At 41.5% G+C, this 26060-nt stretch overlaps 2 protein-coding genes across 2 annotated transcripts in view; one reads left to right on the top strand and one right to left on the bottom strand.

Annotated features, from left to right (window-relative positions):
• LOC135077971 (echinoderm microtubule-associated protein-like 2) overlaps positions 1–18718 on the top strand; it is a 30647-nt gene extending 11929 nt beyond the window's left edge. Inside the window, exons 6-15 of the mRNA XM_063972510.1 lie at positions 2209–2395; positions 3196–3317; positions 3773–3859; positions 4600–4726; positions 6075–6205; positions 7293–7414; positions 8853–8985; positions 10565–10652; positions 11341–11485; positions 14035–18718. Coding sequence (XP_063828580.1) covers positions 2209–2395; positions 3196–3317; positions 3773–3859; positions 4600–4726; positions 6075–6205; positions 7293–7414; positions 8853–8985; positions 10565–10652; positions 11341–11485; positions 14035–14242 — 1350 coding nt within the window. The 3' untranslated portion in view covers positions 14243–18718. The remainder of the gene's footprint in view (positions 1–2208; positions 2396–3195; positions 3318–3772; positions 3860–4599; positions 4727–6074; positions 6206–7292; positions 7415–8852; positions 8986–10564; positions 10653–11340; positions 11486–14034) is intronic.
• A 505-nt stretch (positions 18719–19223) lies between these two features.
• On the bottom strand, positions 19224–25519 carry LOC135077958 (mitochondrial import inner membrane translocase subunit TIM44). The gene is made up of 8 exons (XM_063972498.1): positions 25369–25519; positions 25175–25270; positions 23371–23532; positions 22938–23079; positions 22580–22686; positions 22119–22208; positions 21259–21381; positions 19224–20608 (listed from the first exon to the last, which is right to left on the bottom strand). The coding sequence occupies exons 1-8, from the start codon at positions 25369–25371 to the stop codon at positions 20021–20023; spliced, it is 1311 nt and encodes a 436-aa protein (XP_063828568.1). The 5' UTR covers positions 25372–25519; the 3' UTR covers positions 19224–20020.
• Positions 25520–26060: the final 541 nt, after the last annotated feature.

Below are 26060 nucleotides of genomic sequence, written 5' to 3'. Positions count from 1 at the left end.
GTCCGTGTCAACCCGAATGCGCTGCGAGCGCTCCGAAAGATAGCTACAAAACCAGTCATAAGGTATTCCCCTGATGCCTAAACAGTTCAGCTTTTGTAAAAGAATTGGTATATGGACACGGTGTCGAAGGCTTTGGCGAGGTCCAGGAACCCCAAGGCATGACCTGTTCTTATCCAAAGCCGCTGACACCGTGTTGCTTAATAACAGTACAGCGTCTTCAGTGGATTTTGTGAATTCTACAATAGCGACGGTTCAGCGATTATATATGAAGGGAACTAGGACTCGTTAGTCACATGAGTCCGAATCCTTTGAGTCTTCTGAGTCATCTGAGTCCCATTTGAGTCCTTTCTAGTCTTTTGAGCCCTCTAAGTCTTTTCGCTGGTTGACTCTTGAAGCGAGGAACGCGAGTTAGATCCTCTCGCTTGACTATTGTGGTGAACCCACTCGTCTCTCACGTCCGCGTGTGGAGCTCAGTATCCCTCGCCACTTTAGCAGTGCTGGGAGCGGGACAGATTGAGCGCGCGGCGGCGTGCCTGTCGTTCTCGCGCGCGGACGGCGGCGCGCTGCTGGCCTGCGTGGACGACGGGCCCGACCACTCCATCTCCGTGTGGGAGTGGCAGCGGCCTGATAAGGGACACTGCCTGGCCGAGACCAAGGTACCATTCCCATAGGTGACACTACATCAGTGATACCCCAGATGCGATCTGCAAGAGGCCTATCAAGAGGATGACCTCCAGTGTCACGAAGACAAGATAACCGAACGAATAGAGTTGTAAAAACCTCGAGTCTTTTAATCTTCATTTCGAGACTTGTCTCTTTTCAAGATTCGGACTCGTTAGTTACTTGAATCCAAGTCCTTTGAGTAATTTCGAATTATCTGAGTCTTTTCGAGTCTTCTGAGTCTTTTCGAGTCTTCTGACTCCTTTCGAGTCTTCTGAGTCCTTTCGAGTCATCTGAATCCTTTCGAGTCTTCTGAGTCTTCTGAGTCTTTTCGAGTCTTCTGAGTCTTTTTGAGTCTTCTGAGTCTTTTCGAGTCTTCTGAGTCTTTTCGAGTCTTCTGAGTCTTTTCGAGTCTTCTGAGTCTTTTCGAGTCTTCTGAGTCCTTTCCAGTCATCTGAGTCTTTTCGAGTCTTCTGACTCCTTTCGAGTCTTCTGACTCCTTTCGAGTCTTCTGACTCCTTACGTGTCTTCTGAGCCCTCTAAGTCTTTTCGAGTCTTCTGAGTTCTTTCGCTGGCTGACTCTTGAAGCAAGTAACGCAACTTAGATCCCCGCTGTCGCTCGACTATTGTGCTGAACCCACTCGTCTCTCACGTCCGCGTGTGGAGCTCAGTATCCCTCGCCACTGTAGCAGTGCTGGGCGCGGGGCAGCTCGAGCGCGCGGCGGCGTGCCTGTCGTTCTCGCGCGCGGACGGCGGCGCGCTGCTGGCCTGCGTGGACGACGGGCCCGACCACTCCATCTCCGTGTGGGAGTGGCAGCGGCCTGATAAGGGACACTGCTTGGCCGAGACCAAGGTACCATTACCATCATCATTAGCGTAACATATTATGTCAGCTTTGTCTAAAGGAAGGTCCAGGAGGTCGCTCATGTAAATTATAAATAACGCCGGTCCTAAGATGCTTCCTTGAGGAACACCCAATTCTACTGGGAGACAATCACTGAAGTCCGTGCCAACCCGAATGCACTGCGAGCGCTCCGAAAGATAGCTACAAAACCAGTCACAAGGTATTCCCCTGATGCCGAAACAGTTCAGCTTTTGTAAAGGAATTGGTGTATGGACACGGTGTCGAAGGCTTTGGCGAGGTCCAGGAACCCCAAGGCATGACCAGTTCTCATCCAAAGCCGCGGACTCGTGTTGCTTAATAACTTAATAACAGTACAGCGTCTTCTGTGGATTTTGTGAATTACTTCTACAATAGTGACGGTTCAGCGATGATAAATGAAGGGTTCTAGGTTCTAGGGCTCGTTAGTCACATGAGTCCGAATCCTTTGAGTCTTCTGAGTCCTTTCGAGTCTTCTAAGTCCTTTCGAGTCTTCTGAGTGCTTTTGAGTCTTCTGAATCCTTTCGAGTGTTCTGAGCCCTCAAGTCTTTTCGAGTCTTCTGATTTCTTTCGCTCGTTTCCACTCATGCCTATTCAGGTTCCAGCTCGTCCGCATATAAAGAGATCTAACCCCATAAATTTTAATGTTATCATCTCATCTTCCGCAGTGCTCCGTGGACACAGTAGTAGCGGTTGAGTTCCACCCGCTAGACCGCAACCAGATCGTGACGTGCGGCAAGAACCACATCGCGTTCTGGACGCTGGACCACACCAACATGCTGTACAAGCGGCTCGGCGTGTTCGACTCGCGCGACAAGCCCAAGTACGTCACGTGCCTCGGCTTCAACCAGAGCGGTGAGTGCCATGTACAACCTGAGGGCGTAGTGTGTTTACATCAAACGCATTCGATGTCGACTGCGTAAAAACGTGACATTAAATGTATGATGGATTGTATAGCGCCCCTAGCAGAAACTTTCATGAACTAAAATCTTCATATATTTTTTCCTCTGATCGAGCTAACTGCACACCTCGCTGGAATGCGACTCTCACAATCACCCGTAAACCTCCCCGCGTTCGCCGCGTTCGTACCAAAGCGTCGACGTGACGTCACGGCTACCAGGTGCGCAGTTTGTAACTCCACCGGGAATTCAATTCTGGTTAAGGAGAGGGGGCGCTGCGCTGTCTCATCCAAGGGGTAAATCAGATCTTTACCCTAAAAGTTGTTGGGTAGAAACCAGCTCGTCAACACAATGTATTAAGAATTTGAGTTTACACATTGGAAAAGAAAATATTTGTTTTTAAAAGAGCATCTACTATACGTCCCAATTCTTTACAACTAAAGCCTGGTCCGTGAGCACGTAGAATCCCGTCCAATGACCCCAAGCTACCCATCCTTATCGCTCGCGCGTAATTATGTTGCTGTCGCGACTGTGCGACGGGCGCCCGCAGTCAGTGTGCGAGCGCGACAGGTCATTGGACGGGATTCTACGTGCTCACGGACCAGGCTTTACTTTTATTAACATTAACCTTACACCACGATCTGTAAGCCCTTCTTTTCGCTTTGCCAAAAACTGATTCTATGAATGGATTATTTGAATTCACCATACTGAAATATGTAGGTATTTGAATATAATTGTATTAATTTTGTATGTCAGGCGACGTGCTGTCGGGCGACTCGAACGGCAACATCATCGTGTGGGGGCGCGGTACTAACACCGTGGCCAAGCTGGTGCGCGGCGTGCATGAAGGCGCCATCTTCTCTATCTGCTGCCTCAAGGTATTTATTGAAAACTTTTTTATATTTACCCAAGGACACACTCCTTGGGTAAAAGACACAGACGGTAAAAAGACACCCTGCTCCATGATTTCAGGGCGTCAAGGTGTCCAAAAAGCGACCTTGTGGTGGAAGGATGGGAGGGGTTATTCTTCGGAGAATCTAATCAAAAAAAGTATATTGCATACTCGTACATTGACATAGATTAGATTATCTGTGATATTACTATTATAGTTCTTGCAACTCACAAAGGCGAGTGAGTTTACTTATGTGTGTACGTGTACATGCACATAACGATAATGTAATGTCTATCAAAACTTGAAAAATGAACAGTAGCGATGGTAGCGAGCCACCACACATGAAGCTCACTCGCCTTCGCCTTCGTGAATTGCAACAAGTATAATCGATTTAATGTTGCTAAATATTTCTAAAATAGTAATGTTGTTTGCTGTATACAGGACGGTCGAATTCTGAGCGGAGGAGGCAAGGACGGGCGAATAGTCGCCTTCGATGCTGAAGTCAACGCCCTCGGTGTAGAGAATGTGGTAAGCTTATTATTTGACAAATTCCTACTTGAAAAAAAAGTCTAATCAAAGATAAAACTCGCGCGGGCGTACGCACTCACGCATGTATGTGCAATCACGTAAAAGTTAGCGTACCTACAGCCTAAGCACACTACAACCAAAAGCATGCTCTCTCGCATACCATGGTAATTTCCAATCGACTGGTGTCTAGGGCCTATGCTATAGTAAATACAGAAATCTCTCGCTGCCAGAACCGCCCAAATATTTCGCCCAGAGCTATCAGATATTTGATAATCGTTTCAGCCCAATGATATCTTCATTGGGCTGAAACGATTATCAAATACTGTTGGACAAAGGCTTCCTAAGGATTTCCATAACGACCGGTCCTGTGGCGCCCTGGTACTTCCCGCGACTTTCGCCAGATCATCGATACCTCTAGTGGGGGGCCTGCTCATGTTCTACTCGTCGTCTTATGTCGTCTACTGTGGGATATGATGCTCAACCACAATAAGGAAGCTAAGTTATTAGGCTTCCTTCCGAGCGGGTGTTGTGCTCGGGGACCAAGGTCCAGTTATTAACCATCTCGGTTTTTATACTTAGTTAGGTAGAACTCTGTCACCGTGATGCAGATTTGTAGGCGCGGTGGCGTGTTCCGCAGTAAGGTCTGCGCCATCTGTTGGTTGAAGACTGTAGTGGCTTGTCGAATGTCGATAGATGTCGCCACATCTACAGATATTTGATTGACCGCAATACCATTTCAGATCGAAGGGCACTACGGCGGCGTACGCGTGGTGGCTGAAGGCCGCGGCAGCCAGCTGTTCGTGGGCAGCACGAAGAACTGCGTGCTGCACGGAGACCTGGAACTTGGCTTCTCGCCTGCTGTGCTCGGTAAATATACACTGCAACAAGTAAAGCGCTTTCAAATGATACCAAACACGACATATTTATCTTAACTTTATTTTTTTTCTCTGTATGTTTTGTCCGATAGAGGGCGCCACATTAGATTTTGTGAAACCTCATATAGCCTATAACCAGCGGACAATTAAGACGCTTCTAATGATATGTCATTTGTCGAATTCTGATAAGTAGTTTAGAAGTTACGAGGGAACAGATGAACATACATACATACATACATACATAGCCTGTCAAAATCATAACCCTCCTTTTGCTTTGCCGTAGTCGGGTAAAAATACCCTTATGTCCAAAGGGTACTACAAGGTTCGAGACTATATTGATGACAAGGATGCGTGATCAGTTCAGTCTGCACATATTTGATGTACTTAAATTTGACTATTCTTACCGTTAGATAATTCCTGCCAATAAGTGGTGACTGAGTTTGTTCCGGCGTTTCTTCTCAGCACTTGCCATATGTTTGTCTCGAAGCGCTGGTAGGGCCCAAAAGATAAGGAGACATGTAAAGTGCCCCATAAGGGCTACCTTTTCTTTTTTTATTATTTTCTATTGACGTTCATAAGTGCCACTTGTGGTCTAAACTGAATAAACATTTTTGATTTTGATTTTTTGATTTTGTAATACTGCATCTAAAGCCCGGTCTGTGAGCACGTAGAATTTTGTCCAATGACCCCAAGCTACCCATCCTTATCGCTCGCGCGTACTTATATTGCCGTCGCGACTGTGCGACGGGCACCCGCAGTGAGTGTGCGAGCGCGATAGCAACATAATTACGCGCGAGCTTGAGGTCATTGGACAAAATTCTACGTGCTCACAGACCAGACTATAGTTCTCTAGGTGATCAACCAGTGGCAGGTGTCTAACGTGGAGTATAAGGCAGGCGGTGGAGAGCAATATTTATCGCTTGAAAACAAATTATTGTTAGTACAGCAATCTTCAATTGTTTAAAAGTTATTGGAATTTTAATAGCAACTACATTTTAGACTACTAAATTTAATGCTACGTGTGACCACACATAGCAAGTTTAACCAACTTAATGTATATGATATTTTCTGTTTTGTAAAATTACTTTCAACACTTCCAAGAAAAACAGTGTTAAATTTTTTTCACTTCAATTTATCTTTTAATGTACCTAACTACAGTCACGAAAAATTTGTCCGATTAAATCTGGGATAGGAGTGGCAGCAGCCAGGTGAAAAAAGTAGCAGATCGTGCTTAGGCTACAAAGCAGTAGGCTTCTTGAAGAATGCTTACACAACCTACGAGTAATGGACTGCTATTGTTTAAAATTATGATGCTGATTAATTATTATGTTTGGTCGCAGGTCACGTGGATGAAGTGTGGGGATTAGCGACGCATCCAACGCTGGCGCAATTTGTATCAGCCGGCTGGGATCGCTTACTGCAGCTGTGGGACGGGCTTAGCCACTCTACTGTGTGGAGCAAGGACATCGAGGTCAGTAACATTCATTTGGTACCCAATTGAAGGCTCCCATGAAATGCACATACAATACACATAGTTTGCACCGCCTACTCAAATTCTGTTTGGCCTAGCTTTTTGGTTAGCTGGAAGAGAATGCCGCATGGCATTAAGCTCGCCTGTTGTACCTATATTTATTATGTGTGTGCAATAAATGCTACCTTGCCATAACAATGAATGTTACATTTCATTACCACCCGCTTACCAACCGTTCAATCTTAAAATCATTAGGTTTAGCAGTGGACGTCCTATGGATGAAATGATGATACAATACCGTGCCGGATTAAAAATACTTGATGCTTTAAGCAATTCGCACACTTATATATATATATAGTCGGCCGTTTGGTGTAGTGGTTCAGAGCGGACTACTATGCCGAGAGGTCCCGGGTTCGATTCCCGGCCGGGCAGAAATTTGAAATGATGAATTTTAATTTCTGTGACGGGGCTGGGTGTTACTATGTATAATATGTATGTATTTAAAAAAAAAAAAAGTATAAAAGTATATAAGTAGTATATCCGTTAAGCTAGCACCCATAACACAAGCATTAAGTTGCTTACTTTGGGGCTAGCTGGCGCTGTGTGAAATTGTCCAAAGATTTATTATTATTATTATTATTTATATTTACATATAAACTATATTACTACTGGCACACACTTACAATGCGTTGCGTCAGCGTTGTGCCGTCGGAGCGATGCCGCTCCGTAATTTTACACACATATTATGATGTATCTGAACGACATGCCACACGCCGCGTTGAAATAACGTGCGTAGATTGAACGCGCGCGCAACAACATTAATGTATAATTTATTACTATTTAATTAATTTTTAGTCTGCACTCTGTATTAATTTTAACTGTGGAAACTTTGCTGATTTCTGTCCTATTTTTTCTGTCTTATTTGTCTGTAAATCAAAATTGTTTGTTTCCCTAATATAAATAAATAAATAAAACAAAAAATAGCCAGGAAGACGAAGCGGGGAGGGGTGCTGAGGTGTAAATAACCGATGGGAATATTCCCATTTATTTATTGACTTTTTATTTAACTAAATAAATATATTTCCAGGAGCGTGCGCAATGCTGCGCTTGGTCGGCAGACGGCGGCGTGATCGCGGTGGGCGCGCTGTCAGGACGCTGGATGGTGTTCGACCCGCACTCGCGCGAGATGCTTGCCAGCCACCATGACGGGTGAGTGTCGTGTGACGTCATCATGTGATCGCGGTGGGTGCTCTGTCAGGACGCTGGATGGTGTTCGACCCGCACTCGCGCGAGATGCTTGCCAGCCACCATGACGGGTGAGTGTCGTGTGACGTCATCATGTGATCGCGGTGGGCGCGCTGTCAGGACGCTGGATGGTGTTCGACCCGCACTCGCGCGAGATGCTCGCCAGCCACCATGACGGGTGAGTGTCGTGTGACGTCATCATGTGATCGCGGTGGGTGCTCTGTCAGGACGCTGGATGGTGTTCGACCCGCACTCGCGCGAGATGCTCGCCAGCCACCATGACGGGTGAGTGTCGTGTGACGTCATCATGTGATCGCGGTGGGTGCTCTGTCAGGACGCTGGATGGTGTTCGACCCGCACTCGCGCGAGATGCTCGCCAGCCACCATGACGGGTGAGTGTCGTGTGACGTCATCATGTGATCGCGGTGGGTGCTCTGTCAGGTCGCTGGATGGTGTTTGACCCGCACTCGCGCGAGATGCTCGCCAGCCACCATGACGGGTGAGTGTTGTGTGACGTCATCAGCATCGTCATTAGCATCAGGCTCAGCAATTTCTCATTATCATCATTATAGGACGTCCACTGCTAAACATAGGCCTCTTCCAATGATTTCCACAAAGGCCGGTTGGTAGCGGCCTGCGTCCAGCGCCTTCCTGCTTTTATAAAGTCGTCGGTCCACCTTGTGGGTGTGGTGGTAGGGCAAGCTATACAGGATGGAATTTTGTAATGCCACCTGGAGGGAAAGTACTCTTAATGCTGCAGATAGAAAATTTTACAGAAAGAAAACATTCCTTTATTTTTGAAAAGAAAGAGAACTGCATTCATAGAATTTCGATTTTTTTTTCGAAAATTCACTACCATGCCATACAATTTTCTGTACATAATTAAAATAATTTAAGATTTTATGGATTTCTTATTGACCCTAACGATCGATGCAATAAAAATACAGGGTGTAATTTTTAACAGATTTTTGTTGGTTCGATTCCCGGGTGTGGCAAGCAAATTTTTGGAAATCTTTGAATGCAGTTCTATTTCTTTTCAAAAATAAAGGAACGTTTTCTTTGAGAATTTTTTTCTATCTACAATATTAAGAGTACCTACTTTCCCTCCAGGTGGCGTTACAAAATTCCACCCTGTATATATATTATTTTTTTTTTTCTTAAAAAGATTATTAGTAATTTGTTATTACACAAATTACTAATACTCCCGTTAGCCCCTCGTACTAAGCTAAATATGCTTGTGTCACGAGTGAGCTCACCACAATAGTCGAGCGGCGGTAGGATTCGAACCCGCGTTCCTCGGATCTCGAGTCGGCCACTCCGACCACTTCACCGTCCGGCTATCGTGGCTATAATATTTTATGTGTGTGCAATAGTGTTTAAATAATTAATAATTCCCCTGCAGCACGGAGCCGATCCAGACGATCCAATACTCGCCGGACAACCGGCTGGTGGCGCTGGGCTCGCGCGACAACTTCATCTACGTCTACCGCGTCGACGACGCCGGCGCGCGCTACAGCCGCGTCGGCAAGTGCCTGGTGAGAAACCAAACAAAAATATTAACACCTCAAATACCTGCCTTGTTTTGCATAAAAAAAAACATGAACGTTAAAAATAATAAAAGATAAAGTCCGGTCCGTGAGCACGTAGAATTTTGTCCAATGACCCCAAGCTACCCATCCTTATCGCTCGCGCGTAATTATATTGCTGTCGCGACTGTGCGACGGGCGCCCGCAGTGAGTGTGCGAGCGCGATAGCAACATAATTACGCGCGAGCGATAAGGATGGCTAGCTAGGGGTCATTGGACAAAATTCTACGTGCTCACGGACCAGACTATAGCCCTTAACATAGTCGTAAGAGGCGACTTAGGGACTACACATCAAACAGAGAATGGGCAGCAGCGCTCTCTGAAAAACATCAATCTTTTAAATTGCGATCTCCAACCCGCCTGCCAAGCGTGGGGATTATGGTCAAGTCTTAGTTTAGTTGGCCTCTTTGGTTGACTAATCTTTTTTTTTGTTTGACCACTCTTCCCCTTAGGTTGACCGACCTACGCCTTGAATTACTTAGTTAATTTTTATTCTATAGTTGGCCAAACTTCCTCTTACTAATTAGCTAACTCCTCTGAGGTGAGTCTATATTTATCCTTTGGTTGACCAATTCTTCTCTATGGTTGATACCTTTGCAGCTTTGGTAGGCCAATCTTCTACTTTGAATATCTGAATCTGAACAATAACCATACATAATTAAAATAACCATTCATTCATAGAAATTAATTTTATGGTTCTATTTAATATTAGGTATCTCATCATCATCATAAACAGCCCTTTACAGTCCACTGCTGGACTATGAGCCTCCTTCACTATAGTGGAGGGTATTGCCATAATCCCCACGCTTATCTATAACGGTATCTATAACTACGTTAATATTGTACTAGCTTTTCTTATTATTTTTCAGGCTATATCGGTTGTAATAATACTGTTATCATTATTAAAATTCATCCTATTTATGTATGGTGTCCCATGTAATCATTTCTTCATGTTCTAACCATTCCATAATTTCACGCATCAGTGCACGGAGAGAAAACGTAGAAGGGTAACAAAACATTTTAATTTGGTAACGCCTGCCTGCTTACTTTATTAAGTACATTTTAAATGCTATTTCTATACATACAAGTTTATTTTTATTATAAATATTTTCCCCCTTACTAATAAAAAGTTACACAGTTGAACACTGTTTTAAAATGACTTTCCATACTAAACGTCACTTTAAAACACTGTTCAACGAGCGTGTAAGTTTTATTAGTAAGGGGGTTTGTGTAAAGATAATGTTAAAGAAAATTGTAGGTATGTAAATGTTGTATTTAGTAGGTATATTAGAAGATAAGCTACGCCTACTGCGATGCTTAAATAGGCTTCTATAGATTTAGTGTAGAAGATTCTCTGTGTCTCATTATAATTATATTCAAGTACTAAAATGAATATGTAGAGTCACTGTAATTACCAAGTAGCTAATGTATTTCATTATTTTTAGCATCATAAATATGTATAATTCGCATGGCAAATACATAAAGTCGAGTGGTGCTTGAGTTATAATGAATCTGTTCGGTATTACAGGGTCACTCCAGCTACATAACCCACCTAGACTGGTCGGAAGACAGCCAGTACATAAGGAGCAACTCAGGGGACTATGAACTACTATTTTGTAAGTTTATTTTATAAATGGATTCTATTAATTTCTAATCTGACGAGTGTATCTTCTTTGAGAATATTTCATTCTTTTGCCTCCCAGTCCCATAGACTCCAATCTACTGAAGTACTGACGTACTTTCAATGAGTTTTCAAGACGCGTTTCTTTTACATATTATTATACTTTGTGATAGATTTTGCATGGGAATGTAACTTTTTTCTGGCTAGCGTGAGGTAGGGAGTGTAAGCCAAATCCTCCATTTGCCTTTACTAAATTAGAGAGGGTCGAACTTCAGCAGTGGAGACTAAATAACCTGATGGTGATGAGGGAAATGCAAGCCGATTTACTCATTTTAAAGCTAGTTAAAAAAAACTCATTTTGATGGAAAACTAATGAGGGCTATCGTTTTTATACTTAACAGTTGGCACCCCTGGCGATTGACAGGACCTTACTCTACAGTGGCGCCATCTTGATGAGTGCAAATGCGATAGTCCTCCTACCACTTTAGCGCTCACCAGTTGGTGCCACTGTCTTCGCTACTAGCAAGTGACAGGACCTTACTCTACAGTGGCGCTAACTGGTGAGCGCTAAAACGATAGCCCTCATTGACTTTTCAAGGGTAGAATGAAGTATTCTTTAAAATAATTTGTGCCTCAGCTCAGCATGGTTGCTTTATTTAATGCTGTCCATTACCAATTTGCAGGGAACGCGACGACGTGCCGGCAGGTGACGTCAGCGTCATCGATGCGTGACGTAGCATGGGCTTCCAACTCCTGCCCCATCACATTCACCACCGTCGGCGTGTGGCCAGAGAACGCGGACGGGACGGATATCAATACTTGCACCAGGTCAATATAATATTGTTTGTAACGGGGAATCTTGCTTCATAAGAGGGCTGAGTGTGAGTTTTTTTAAGTGAGCGCGTCAAAAAATAACATTAAGGCTGAGTTGCACCACCTAACTTTGACCGTAACTTTGACGATAACCGGTGCTTTTTGTATGGATTTTGACAGATTTTTGACGTTTGTCAAAGTTAAAGTATAGATGACCCACGCTGAACTGTCCCACCAAACTCAATGACAGGGGGGCGCTACCATCGTTCAACTATATGGTTTCCAACATGGCAAAAATCGGAACCAGCGATCCGGTATTGACGGTGGCGCCCCACTGTCAATGTCATGGATAGGACAGTTCAGTATTTTGGATCTATAAGATGGTGCAGCCCAGCCTAAATGTATGACGGATTGTAGAGCGCCCCTAGCCTTCAAAAACTAAAATTTTCATACATTTTTTAAACACGCTCACTAGCTCACATGTAAACTCACACTCAGCCCACAGGCTGAAAGTTTATTTTAATGCTCAAGCAAAGAGGGAAGTATAACCCTGTCGAGTTAACTGCGCACCAGGCAGCCGTGACGTCACGTTGACGCTCTGATACGAACGGAGCGAACGCAGAGAGGTGTGTGGGTGAATGCGAGGGAGTCGCATTCCAGCGAGATGCGCAGTTAGCTCGATCTGGTTGTAAGGAAGTGCAAGGAAGTCATTAAGACTGCTACTAAAAACTAGCCTAGAGAACTAGGATTTTAGTCGCAGAGACCCAATGACTGATAGCTGAATCTCAAGGTTCTGAACGCGCGAGACACATAAAGGCAATGGAAGGATGGTCCATCATCAGCTCGGTAGCTCTATGCGATTTCACACTTAAATGCAAGTTAGAATCTTAGCTTGGCAAGACAAAGGAGATTTGCAAGTCTCCTGCAATTCTTGGGAGACGGTATTTTCTCGTTCACTGCTATAGTCTGGTCTGTGAGCACGTAGAATTTTGTCCAATGACCCCAAGCTACTCATCCTTATCGCTCGCGCGTAATTACATTGCTGTCGCGCTCGCACACTCAATGCGGGCTCCCGTCGCATGGACCAGGCTTAAGTAGCTTTTGAACATCCATTGAGTTATTAGGACTCTGCCACTGAAATCCTAGTTATCCAGGACAGATTTTAGTGGCTGAAAGCTGAATCTGACGGATCATCAGTCAGTTAGTATTATGCAATTCTACGTGTGAATGCAAAACGTTTGGCTAGGCAGAATAACATGGGTTTGTGGGTCTCCTGTAATCACCGATTAATAGAGTAGGTATTTGGTCTCAGTACGGCTGTACAGTACTATTAGGTTTGTACTTTAGGGGGCGTCCATTAATTACGTGAGACAATTTTGGCAATTTTTCAACCCCCCGCCACCCTTTGTGAGATTTGGTGACATTTTTCCAGACCCCCTCCCCCTCGCCACAATCTCACGTGAGATTTCTTAAAATATAGCCTGACCAGGAACATAAAAACCCTGGCATAGTGGCGCGTCAATTGCATTTGATAGTGCAACACTGAGTACAGTCGTACCAGTGTTAAATTAATAGGCTAACTTTATGTATCAGGATTCAGGATTACGGGTTAATTTAATATTTTCATGAATTAACGAAAACATATTATTATAGGTAACCTGGTTTAAATAAATTAAATGAAACCATCAATCGAGCTAGTAGGATTTATTTTATTATTCATCAATAATCAAATTCAGAACTTGAATATTCAACTGCAATGTCTGCTCATGAACGCTTCAGACTCGGTACTTCTTTCCCAATTCCATAAAATTCAACACTTAGAAAGTGACAAAAAATTTTAAAATAGGTAGTTGAAACAAACCACAGCTAATTTTTATAGTGGACTGTACTATACGATACACATGTCAGTCAATTTGACAACCTTTGTCGGAAACATTATTCAATGAAAATATTGTCCGAACCCTTAGTATTTCTCTTCGTCAAATACTTTAACACATTGTGAACCACTTTTCTTTCACGACTATAAAAAGATTTTAGCAATTTAATTCACAAAATCAGTTGCGTACATTTAAAATAAAGTTTGTTTACACTTTGACAGCAATAGACTGACATGCAAGGTGACATGTCAATGAAGTTTTCAGTTACTGTTGCCATTAAAAGAAATTAGTACCATTAGTTTTCCGCAACATGGCGAGGGTTTTTATGTTCCTGGTCAGGCTATACATAAAATATTTGCAATGTAAATGTAAATCTGTGCTTCGATTAGGATTCAATATTAGAAATAAAAACTGTTTCTTCTAATTTCTTTATTGTTTAGACGGTTTAAAATAAAAAATTGAATAATTTATCATTATCATCTTAAAAAATATATTTATTTTTTTAATTTAAAAAACCCAGTTTTCTCGCAATTTGACCCTTTTTCTTGCTGAAAAAATTACGTGATATTTGTCGAGACCCCCCCTCTCCCCTACGTGAGATTTAGTGAGGTTTTTCTTGACCCCCTCCCCCCCCCTAAACGTCTCACGTAATTTATGGACGCCCCCTTATTCACATCGTATTTTCAGGTCGCACGACGGCCGCCTAGCAGCGACCGGCGACGACTTCGGCAAAGTGAAACTGTTCGCCTACCCCGCGCCGCAGCCGCGGTCTCTCTCGCACGCGTACGGAGGCCACAGCTCGCACGTCACCGCGGCCAGGTTCTTACCCGATGACTCCAGGCTGCTGACCGCTGGAGGACTAGACACGGCCCTGATGCAGTGGCTCGTCGATTAGGCGAAAAATAGAATCTGGAGCTCACGTGTAAACACCAGCAGTTGATGGCGAACGAAACAAAAATTAAAGTTTCTTGTCTTATCTTTTTTAAGTCCGTATTAGAAACACCACTCTCGTGCAGTGGCTCGTCGATTAGGCGAAAAATAGAATCTGGAGCTCACGTGTAAACACCAGCAGTTGATGGCGAGAACGAAACAAAAACAAAAAACTACAGTTTCTTGTCTTGTCTGTTTTAAGTCCGTATTAGAAACACTGCACTCATGCAGTGGCTCGTCGATTAACTGGAAAAATGGAATCTGCAACTCACGTGTAAACACCAGCAGTTGATGGCGTACGGAACAAAAATTAAAGTTTCCCGCGGCCAGGTTCTTACCCGATGACTCCAGGCTGCTGACCGCTGGAGGACTAGACACGGCCTTGATGCAGTGGCTCGTCGATTAGGCGAAAAATAGAATCTGGAGCTCACGTGTAAACACCAGCAGTTGATGGCGAACGAAACAAAAATTAAAGTTTCTTGTCTTGTCTGTTTTAAGTCCGTATTAGAAACACCGCTCTCGTGCAGTGGCTCGTCGATTAGGCGAAAAATTGAATCTGGAGCTCACGTGTAAACACCAGCAGTTGATGGCGAACGAAACAAAAATTAAAGTTTCTTGTCTTATCTTTTTTAAGTCCGTATTAGAAACACCACTCTCGTGCAGTGGCTCGTCGATTAGGCGAAAAATAGAATCTGGAGCTCACGTGTAAACACCAGCAGTTGATGGCGAGAACGAAACAAAAACAAAAAACTACAGTTTCTTGTCTTGTCTGTTTTAAGTCCGTATTAGAAACACTGCACTCATGCAGTGGCTCGTCGATTAACTGGAAAAATGGAATCTGCAACTCACGTGTAAACACCAGCAGTTGATGGCGTACGGAACAAAAATTAAAGTTTCCCGCGGCCAGGTTCTTACCCGATGACTCCAGGCTGCTGACCGCTGGAGGACTAGACACGGCCTTGATGCAGTGGCTCGTCGATTAGGCGAAAAATAGAATCTGGAGCTCACGTGTAAACACCAGCAGTTGATGGCGAACGAAACAAAAATTAAAGTTTCTTGTCTTGTCTGTTTTATGTCCGTATTAGAAACACTGCACTCGTGCTGTGGCTCGTCGATTAGGCGAAAAATAGAATCTGGAGCTCACGTGTAAACACCAGCAGTTGATGGCGAACGGAACAAAAATGAAAGTTTCTTGTCTTGTCTGTTTTAAGGCCGTATTAGAAACACTGCACTCATGCAGTGGCTCGTCGATTAGGCGAAAAATATTCGAATTTGCAACTCACGTGTAAACACCAGCAGTTGATGGCGAGAACGATACAAAAACAAAAACTACAGTTTCTTATCTTGTCTGTTTTAAGTCCGTATTAGGCATCCCTGTCGCACGCCTACGGAGGCCACAGCTCGCACGTCACCGCTGCCAGGTTCCTGCCCGATGACTCCAGGCTGCTGACCGCTGGAGGACTAGATACGGCCTTGATGCAGTGGCTCGTCGATTAACTGGGAAATAGAATTTGGAGCTCACGTGTAAACACCAGATGGCGAACAAAACAAAAACAAAAACTACAGTTTCTTGTCCTGTCTGTTTTAAGTCCGTATTAGAAACACTGCACTCATGCAGTGGCTCGTCGATTAACTGGATAAATGGAATCGGCAACTCACGTGTAAACACCAGCAGTTGATTGCGAACGAAACAAAAATTTAAAGTTTCTTGTCTTGTCTGTTTTAAGTCCGTATTAGAAACACTGCACTCATGCAATGGCTCGTCGATTAGGCGAAAAATGGAATCTGCAACTCACGTGTAAACACCAGCAGTTGATTGCGAACGAAACAAAAATTAAAGTTTCCCGCTGCCAGGTTCCTGCCCGATGACTCCAGGCTGCTGACCGCTGGAGGACTAGATACGGCCTTAATGCAGTGGCTCGTCGATTAGGCGAGAAATAGAATCTGGAGCTCACGTGTAAACACCAGCAGTTGATGGCGAGAACGATACAAAAACAAAAAACTACAGTTTCTTGTCTTGTCTGTTTTAAGTCCGTATTAGGCCTCCCTGTCGCACGCCTACGGGGGCCACAGCTCGCACGTCACCGCGGCCAGGTTCTTACCCGATGACTCCAGGCTGCTGACCGCTGGAGGACTAGACACGGCCCTGATGCAGTGGCTCGTCGATTAGGCGAAAAATAGAATCTGGAGCTCACGTGTAAACACCAGCAGTTGATGGCGAACGGAACAAAAATTAAAGTTTCTTGTCTTGTCTGTTTTAAGTCCGTATTAGAAACACTGCACTCGTGCAGTGGCTCGTCGATTAACTGGAAAATAGAATCTGGAGCTCACGTGTAACCAGCAGTTGATGGCGAGAACGAAACAAAAACAAAAACTACAGTTTCTTGTCTTGTCTGTTTTAAGTCCGTATTAGAAACACTGCACTCGTGCAGTGGCTCGTCGATTAACTGGAAAAATGGAATCTGCAACTCAGGTGTAAACACCAGCAGTTGATTGCGAACGAAACAAAAATTAAAGTTTCTTGTCTTGTCTGTTTTAAGTCCGTATTAGGCCTCGCTGTCGCACGCGTACGGAGGCCACAGCTCGCACGTCACCGCGGCCAGGTTCCTGCCCGATGACTCCAGGCTGTTGACCGCTGGAGGACTAGACACGGCCTTGATGCAGTGGCTCGTCGATTAGGCGAAAAATAGAATCTGGAGCTCACGTGTAAACACCAGCAGTTGATGGCGAGAACGAAACAAAAACAAAAAACTACAGTTTCTTGTCTTGTCTGTTTTAAGTCCGTATTAGGCCCATAACAGACGGTGAAACGCAACTGCAACTTTGTGATGATTCTGATGAATGAAACTGAAACTGAAAGTTTCAAACTGGTCGCGTCGTGTGTGGTCTCTCAACGGACGCTATGGCAGAAACTTAGATGCAACTCAAAAGTAACTAGCAGTTGCAGTTTCGTTGCATTTGCGTTTCACCGTCTGTTCTGGGCCTTAGAAAACGAAGGTCAAAACTCGAATCAATATCAGGATTAGACGTTACGAATGTAATTGGTCAAAATATTGAAATTAAACTTATCAGACTTCAGTCTGTGGTTGAGATATCATCTAGTTTTGAGTTTCGTTTTGTAATACGGACTTTTTATACTGCCTTCGTTTCCATACACGTTCTAAACTAAATCAACTTAAGTTGAATGATGAGAACGAGAAACAGGTTATCCATGCGAAAAATCATGAACATTATAGTGAGTAGCTCCGCTGGTGGAACCATGCCTAACTAAAGTGTAAAGAAAACGTGCAACCGTGTAGCATCTTTTTGATAAAACACGAAGATAACTTGAAATCGAATAAAGTATTCCAGCATTTTCGTTCAATTACAAATACAAAGTACAATATTCTTACCTATATTGACTTTTTGTTTATAATCATATTAACTTTTATAACTGCACTTATATTTGTGCACATTATTGATAGGTTACAAAAATAATTGAGCCTAACAATTTTTATAATCGTGTTTTAAACAAAATGTATCTGAAATTATCGAACTTTTGTATCGTTGCTACTTCTAATTGTATTACTAAGTAAAAGTACAATTATTAACGAGCAAAAGTACAACTTTTGCGTCACGAATTTTTATAGAACGATCTTTGAATTAATTAGGAATACAGAACAATAATCTCTGATGTGAAACCAATACGAAAGCGATACATAATGAAAGTTACAATTGAAATACATCGTTTATTAATTTGCTATATTTATTTGCATTCAAGGATAAAATCGATCAGTTATCTGAATTATATTTTATTTGTATAGAATCAATTTTTGCGTAGGGTTGTGAGAAAGGGCTAGATTAAGTTAAGCTTACGATAAGTGCGATGATCCGTCGATTTGTAACTTTATTCACATTTTATTAGCGTAGCTGGCAACACCGAACTAACATTTGGGTGATTTTTACACTTGCAACACTGCGAATATTGTTAATTATGTGATTGAGCTTGGTAAGCGTAATTTTAATATTTATAAGCATAATAATATTATTGAGCACTCTATTTTAATTGTTTTAAGCCATTTAGATCAAGTTTTACAAAGTAGGATTATTTTTATTTTAAGTTTTTGTAGTGGTTTATGAAAAATGGCGGAAATTATTGCAACATTGCAGTGAAATGCATTTTTTTAACTTGTGCATACTACTACTTTTAATTTTATCTTCTCAAATATGTTTTCTACCTAGAATCTTATTGTTCTGCATTTTTCATAAGCGACACTTCAGTTTATTTACGAGATAGTGTAGCTCGAGACACATTCCTTAGTTCGCGCGGTTTGTTGTAACCTAGTCACCATTCGTCGTATGCGGTATGTAGAAGCACTCGTAGTAACAATGTAAATAATTTATGTATGAAGGCGTGCTCCGTCTTTTTGAATGTGCCTCTAATAAACAAATGTTTTATCAATTTGTCTTTTATTTTTCTAAGATAATGCAAAATTATAAAATAAAAATAAAATAAAATATACAGGGTGTTAGGTAAATGGGTATATGAGCCGACACTAGCCCATGTTAACATATGCATATAAATGGTATGGTGAAGTCAGAAATTTGATATCATCATTTTATTTTTTTTTAATTTTCATACAAAATAAATTTTATAAGATCCGATTTGTATGAAAATTAAAATAATTAAAATGAAGATATCAATATTCTGACTTCACCATACCATTTATATGCCCATGTTAACATGGGCTAGTGTCGGCTCATATACCCATTTACCTAACACCCTGTATAAAGTGCATCTGTATAAAACATATGACGTCAAGATTTCTTTTTAATATTTTTGAATAACAAAAAATATAAAGCACATCCCTAGATATAATTTAATCGAAGTAGTTTATCCATTATGCTAAAATATCACAAATTGAGATTGAGGATGCATAATAAATAATGGAGAAAAATAAAAGATATTATTGAATTTCTGTACATTTTAATAGGTAGGCGATCTTTTGTTAAATAAATACATTCCTTGTCTGTTATGCTAATCAACAAACAACCATACTGAACAAATATTAAATTACACTTTCATTGCTATTTTACAGGCAAAACAATACTCCTGTGTATATTGCTCAGAAAATACGATTCAAAATTCGTATGTCCGTAAAAATTAAGTAAATCCGTTTATAGTACAAATATAAACCATTATAAAATAAACTAATACAGTTAAAAAATAAACAAACTATAACTCAAAACGTAAAAAAACTCACAGAGCCCTAGAATGTATTATAATTTCTTAGGCAAGCTATGTAACATTTCATTGGTAAACAACAAGGCCAATCTATTTGAGCCCTCGGCTAAAAACATTCAGAGTTCAGTGAGTTTCAAAACTAAAAATACAAATTCCTGAACAAGTATAAATTACACAGAGTAATCCGATTGCAACTAAAATGTGTTTGACTTCCACTAAAACAGAAAGTAGATCTTTTATTTATTCGTCACATTAATAAATATACGCGAATCATTCATATTTGGAGCCGGGCACGTTTCGAAATGTGTGTTCGCTCGGCTTCAGAAAACGTAATTAACAGAAACAACGTCGACGTTTACTAAAACCGAGCTACGTATTTGACTTCGAAAGGCGACGGCCGCATATTTAACGATAACCGAACAACAACAGACGCGAATGTTTCGAAAAGGTCACCGGAGGCCTACGAAAACGCTCTAATCGTCAACAACGAATTACGCTACTATGTACATGGGCACTGCACTAGATCAACTGTTCCACACTGTTGGCCGAGAGCTCCAGCAAGCGCCAGGCCGCCTTAGAGTTGAGCTCCTGCGGGTCGCGACATAACACCCACACGTAGTTGACCCGCATGACCTTGTCTGGGTCGCCCTCGATGACGTTATTCTTGCCGTCGCGCACACACATGATCTGCTGCGACTGGAATGTTATGACCAGCACCGGGCCCTGGTCCATCATCTTGCCCATGACCAGCTCTATCTGCTCGATGTCTAATATCTTCGAGTCGAGACGGTAGCCGAGTTGCTTGCACTGCTTGATGGGCGTCGCCAGGATATTGAACACTCCCTCGTAGCACCAGTCTTTGAGAATCTCTAGATCCCCTCTGACCATCGCTTCCAGAATGTTCGGGATGATGTCGTTGGCGCAGTCTTCTAGGAACTTCTGCTGGGTGAAGGTAGGGTCGATCTTGCAGATTTCGGTGAGCGTTTTGGACAGTTCGGTCTTTTCGAAAATGTTGCCGAAGAGACTGCCGACTTTTTCCGTGACGAAACGCGAGGCTCTGACCACTGGGTTGTCCGATTCTTCGTATTTTATTTTCCAATCGAGCACCTGTACGACAAAAAAATAAAATAAATAAATAGCAAGATATGTATCAAGTACATATTTTTGTTTCAACTACACTCGGCATCAAATAAATCGCACCTCCCGCGACAAGCACTTATCAAACGTATGCATCCCCACTTCCCACCAACATTGGTACCATTTGAAAGCTTAGTTCTAAACTTCATTTCATTAAAGGAAAAGTTTTTACCCCAAAAATGTGTCTTTACAAGGATCCAGAGTCACTTATTCAAAAAATAGGTAGTTACGCTATAGCCATTTTTTATGACTATAAAACTGTGAAGTTGGGATTAATCGCTATTCATCTGTTAAAGAGGACACGTGAGATCTTTATTTGGTTTTATAACCATAAAAATTGGTCTAATTGATCCCAGAGGTAAGCCCAAAGTGAGGTCTATTTTCAAGTCACATTTATGGTATATGTTAATCATTTATTTAGAAATGAAATGTATTTTTTTTAAAGGATATTTATTGGGCTTTTAAATAACACCAATATTGTTGGGGTACCATGATTGTGTCAGAAGAAATCTTTAAAGTTCGCGTCGCGGAAGGTGCGGTTTATTTGATGTTGAGTGTAGTTTCAAGATTTTGTCATTTGTCTCCAGCATCAGACAGTATGACCATCAGCTGGTCCTTACCTTGTTGATGTACTGGTTGTTGTTCTTGAAGTCCTCCCACTGCTGGTAGAACTTGGAGTCTCGGTGCAGCTCCACGCCCGTGGTCTCAGTGTCTGCCTCGAAGGACCGCTCCATCGACGCCACCTACAACAATCGACTATGTTAAAATCGGACTTATAAACACCACTAAATTTTTATCACCGAAAAAATTTTAACAGGTTATGTAGAAACGTGTGGAATATTGAAAGCAAAAGAAAAGGTTTTCATGAAGTTAATTTTTTTATTAAATTTTCGTTAGTCCGTATTTTACGCGTCACAGCTGGGTCACTCCGCTGCTCGCTAGAGTAGTCGTACGCGCTCGCACGTTGCATCGATCTGTCTGTCTCGCTCACGCCTCGACCACGCTTTCAGTGTTATTATTACATACTTAGCTAACTTAGACCATTTTTAGTTTTAATAAGTGTTACATTATCGTACTTAAATAGTGCTAGCGACGCGTGTGTCAATAAATTACCAATTTTAGGAGGATATTTTGAGTCACTTTATTTTACTCTTTTTTTTTGCACAAATGGGATCAGTATCAATAACTCATTACCCAGAATTTTTTTTTTCGGTGATTAAAATTTAGTGGTGAATAACACTTTCAATCACCCATCATCATCATCATCTCAGCCATAGGACGTCCACTGCTGAACATGAGCCTCCCCCAATGCTTTCTATGTTACCCGGTTGGTAGCCTGCGTCCATGGCCTTTATGATGTCGTCGGTCCACCTTGTGGGTGGACGTCCACGCTGCATTTTTCGGTACGCGGCCTCCACTGCACAGCACACCACAAAAACAAATAGATCCTAGCATTAGTTCAAAGCATAGAAGTACATACCTCCACCCGTTTTCTTAACGATAATGGCGAGGTATACACCCGTCCCTCCAATCCTCTCGGCGCCATCTCGTTTTTCACCACTTCAGTAGCCTAGAAAACACAGTGAAATTAATATTGACCTATATTTTATGCATTTGCAACATATTGGTGTAATAATAATTTGGTTAACAGATCTATGTCAAGATCTTGGATCCAATGATCAATAATTGAATACAAATGTCAAGAAATTACATTTCTTGTTTGTAGCTATAGCACGGGCTATAGTCCGGTCACCGAGCACGTAGAATTTCGTTCAATGCTCGCACACTCACTGCGGCCACGTCGCACAGTCGCGATAGCAATATAATTACGTGCGAGCGATAAGGATGGGTAGCTTGGGGTCATTGGACGAAATTCTACGTGCTCGGCGACCGGACTTTAGACTGATTAGACTAGAATACTAATATGTGAACCTTGTATACCTGTGAAATGGTCTTGAAGGCGGACGTCCTGCCGATCTTGTGTCGCGTGTCGGCGATGCTCTCGGCCGCGTCTTTTGCCGTTTTGGATAAGTCTTCTGACAATTTGCCTGAAATTCAACATTTCCAATTGAGACATCTTTCTAAAATCAATCCCATGGGCAGTATGGAGTACATGGGCGCAATAAGCAAAAAGAGAAAAGCTATTGGCTGCTCTAGTAAAATTGAACTTAATATTAAGAATTACCACACCAAAAAAATAATACTAAGTTTTGCAGATGGCCAGACTTTCAGATCTTAACTAAAAGAGGTTTTACATAACATGGGCCTCAACAATACCATACACATTTGGACAATCAACCTGCTTTCTTGGCAATCTCAGTCTTGCTGGCTTCCTCCAGCACGTGGCCCATCTTGCCCTTGATGCCCTCGATGGTCTCCTTCAACACCTCGGAGCCTTTGGAGGCTTCTGATTCAACAGCATGAAACTTCCGTCTAGCAGCCTAAAAGAGTAAATAAGTAGCTTGTTAGCATGTTAAAAGTAGGTAAAAACATTAAGCGTATGTTAATCCTGGGTTGCGCCATCTTACGTCAACTATAACGAACATCAAGTCTGTCAAACTCCATACAAAAACACAGGTTAGGTTATACCCAATATACAACTACAACATCAATAGAAAAGGTACTAAACTTAGTACTTAATACTTAGGTACCTATTCATGAAAAATTTTAACTATGAATCATATGATGACCTCAGAATATAAACAAATAGCAAGTGTGAATAGTTTAAATACCTGCAGGGCTTCAGAGTTTTCAAGTTTCTGTGCCTCTTCTCTGAATTTTTTTATGTTTTCTTTCATCTCTTTGTTTTTTTCTATATCCTCTTTGATGTTTTCGATGATGGATGAGAAGAAACCTTTTCGAGCCGAGTAATGCCGACATTCTAGTGCTGTTATCTGAAAATTGAATTAAGATATGAAGTGAATAAGAGAACCATTTTTAATTTTCGAGATACAAAATAGTGGAACTGCTAGGAAGATAATATTTAAAGAATGTATTTCTCTATTCTCTAAATTAACCCATTAACGCCCTCTGTACACACGTGTGTACACTTCTTTAAACTTTATTTCTGAACGCAACTTCTAATGTTAAGTCAAATTACTTGATAAAACCTAATCTAGATGTCGATACAAGGTAAGAAATATAAAAAAGTTGGAGGGTGGTGTAAAAATAAATGTCTAATTAACATTTTTTTCCGACCTTTTTTCGAAGTGACTGGCGCCGGTTGTGAAATAATACTGATATAATATATTTTAGCTATAATTTGATTCAATTCTACGTTTCAAGGTAAGTTTACATTGTAAATTATTATTATAAGCTAAAAAAATAATAAATATATACATATAACATACCAAAAATTGTTCAATAATGTTGGTGTACACGCTTGTGTACAGTGGGTGAATGTATACTAAGAAAAACATTTTTTTCAAGACCAGGTTGATGATTGAAGATGTCACATAGATAACGTTTATCATCTCAAAACGAGTTTCAAAACTAGAGGAAGCCATCGAATCCATTATGGCAGCTGAAGATGACGATACGGAGCTAAAATTGATCATCGTACCACCTGATCCTGCTGTTGTTAGTGATGAAGAAGAAGGTGCATAAGATGATTTGACTTCCTCGGTACTTTGAGATATACCAGGTTCTATCGAGCTATTACGCGACCAACCTTCAGATGAAGAGCCGGAGTGGGTCAATAGCGATGAAGAAACTCTTTCAAGCTTTGGTCCGGCTCAAAAACGTGCTCGTAACGAAGTTGCTGAAAATCCTACTTGGAGAAAAATATCACCCATTTTTTCTACTGCTCATGAAATCACCCAAACTAGTGGATATGGCGGTCTCAAATGCATGGCGCTTATATGTACTTACCGTGTAAACCAAAAACACAACGTACTTGGATCAATTGGCTTTTAGGCGATCTATTGCCAGATCGTATTTACCCAATAATAAAACGAAGACGCGGCCATCATCGTCAACATCATATTTAGAGTCAAGCAATGGAGGGCATAACCGTATTGTAAACCCTCTTAGGTGTATTATTTGCCATAGTAGGGGCGTTGCGTTGCTCTAAATGCCTGAAAACGCTTTGCGTAGAGCGACCTTGCTTCGGGAAATTTCTCACCTGATCCGCCCAGTGTACACACCTGTGTACAGGGTATTTTTTCAAGGTTTTTAATTTTTTTTTAATATTTTTTTGTGTTTATAGATTACTTGTAATCCATTCAGTAGCAATAATAAAAAATATTATGAAAATATATCGTGGTTTCACTATGGGCGTTAATGGGTTAAGTAAGAATTTAGTTATAAATAAGTAATATTATTTTAATGAGATGTGTAGGTATTACAAAGTCCAAAAAGACAGTAGGTATCACAAATTAAAATTTTATGAATGAAACAAAATTGTTTAACAGTTTAAAGTAAAAATGTGTGAAATAACGAGACAAGAGAGACCACTAGCTATGGGAATTAACATGAATTATAAAATATTTCAACAAAACAGTCATAATTTCATTGATATTGGTAGATTATTTTTACCTGATCAGATTTAAGAGAAAGAACTGTTGGCTTGAGATTAACTGGTAGAACACATTTCCATCTCGCAGGGCTGTAAATCAATTGTCGACATGAATGCTGAAATTGAAAAATAATCATAGAATTCAATCAAGATTCACAAGGACGACTGACATAACCTCAAACACCCATTACAGATGTTTGAAAACTGCAATTACCATTTCTCTACTAGAACCTTTTCTCAACACACGGATTATACACTGTACACTATGCTAATATATTCTACTTTAATCGGTTTATCGAATTATTCGGATTTTACTACAACAACTACGAAAACCCATTCATAATCCGTGCAATCATCTGTCAAAAAGACAGTTGGTTCTCAATTCTCATTGGAATCTGATATAGATGACCCACGCTGAACTGTCCCGCCAAACTCAATGACAGGGGGGCGCTACCATCGTTCAACTATATGGTTTCCAACATGGCAAAAATCTGAACCAGCGATCCGGTATTGACGGTGGCGCCCCACTGTCAATGTCATCGACAGGACAGTCCAGTATTTTGGAACTATATTACGAAATTTCACATCTTGTAGGTATTTCTTGATGGTTACTGCGATTTTTATTTAACTTTGACAAGCGTCATTCATTTAATGAGAAATTTGTTTAACAGGGGCGGATGGGGTGGATCTCGCACGCACGCAGCACAGGAGGCCTTTACATCATAAAGTTACATTTTAATGTGCGTTAGTTATATTTTTGGTGTCGGATGTCTTTCATTATTTTTCAAATACTCAAAGCTCTTTGTCTGTCATAATAGCTGCTGCTATGCAAAAAGCATTTTCTTGAATATAATATCCTATAAGTATTTTTTTTCTTCGTAAGATCGTATGATTTGGTTAAATTAA

Source organism: Ostrinia nubilalis, chromosome 14 (assembly GCF_963855985.1).
Source record: "Ostrinia nubilalis chromosome 14, ilOstNubi1.1, whole genome shotgun sequence".
NCBI lineage: Eukaryota > Metazoa > Arthropoda > Insecta > Lepidoptera > Crambidae > Ostrinia > Ostrinia nubilalis.
This window is presented reverse-complemented; position numbering and strand designations above follow the sequence as displayed.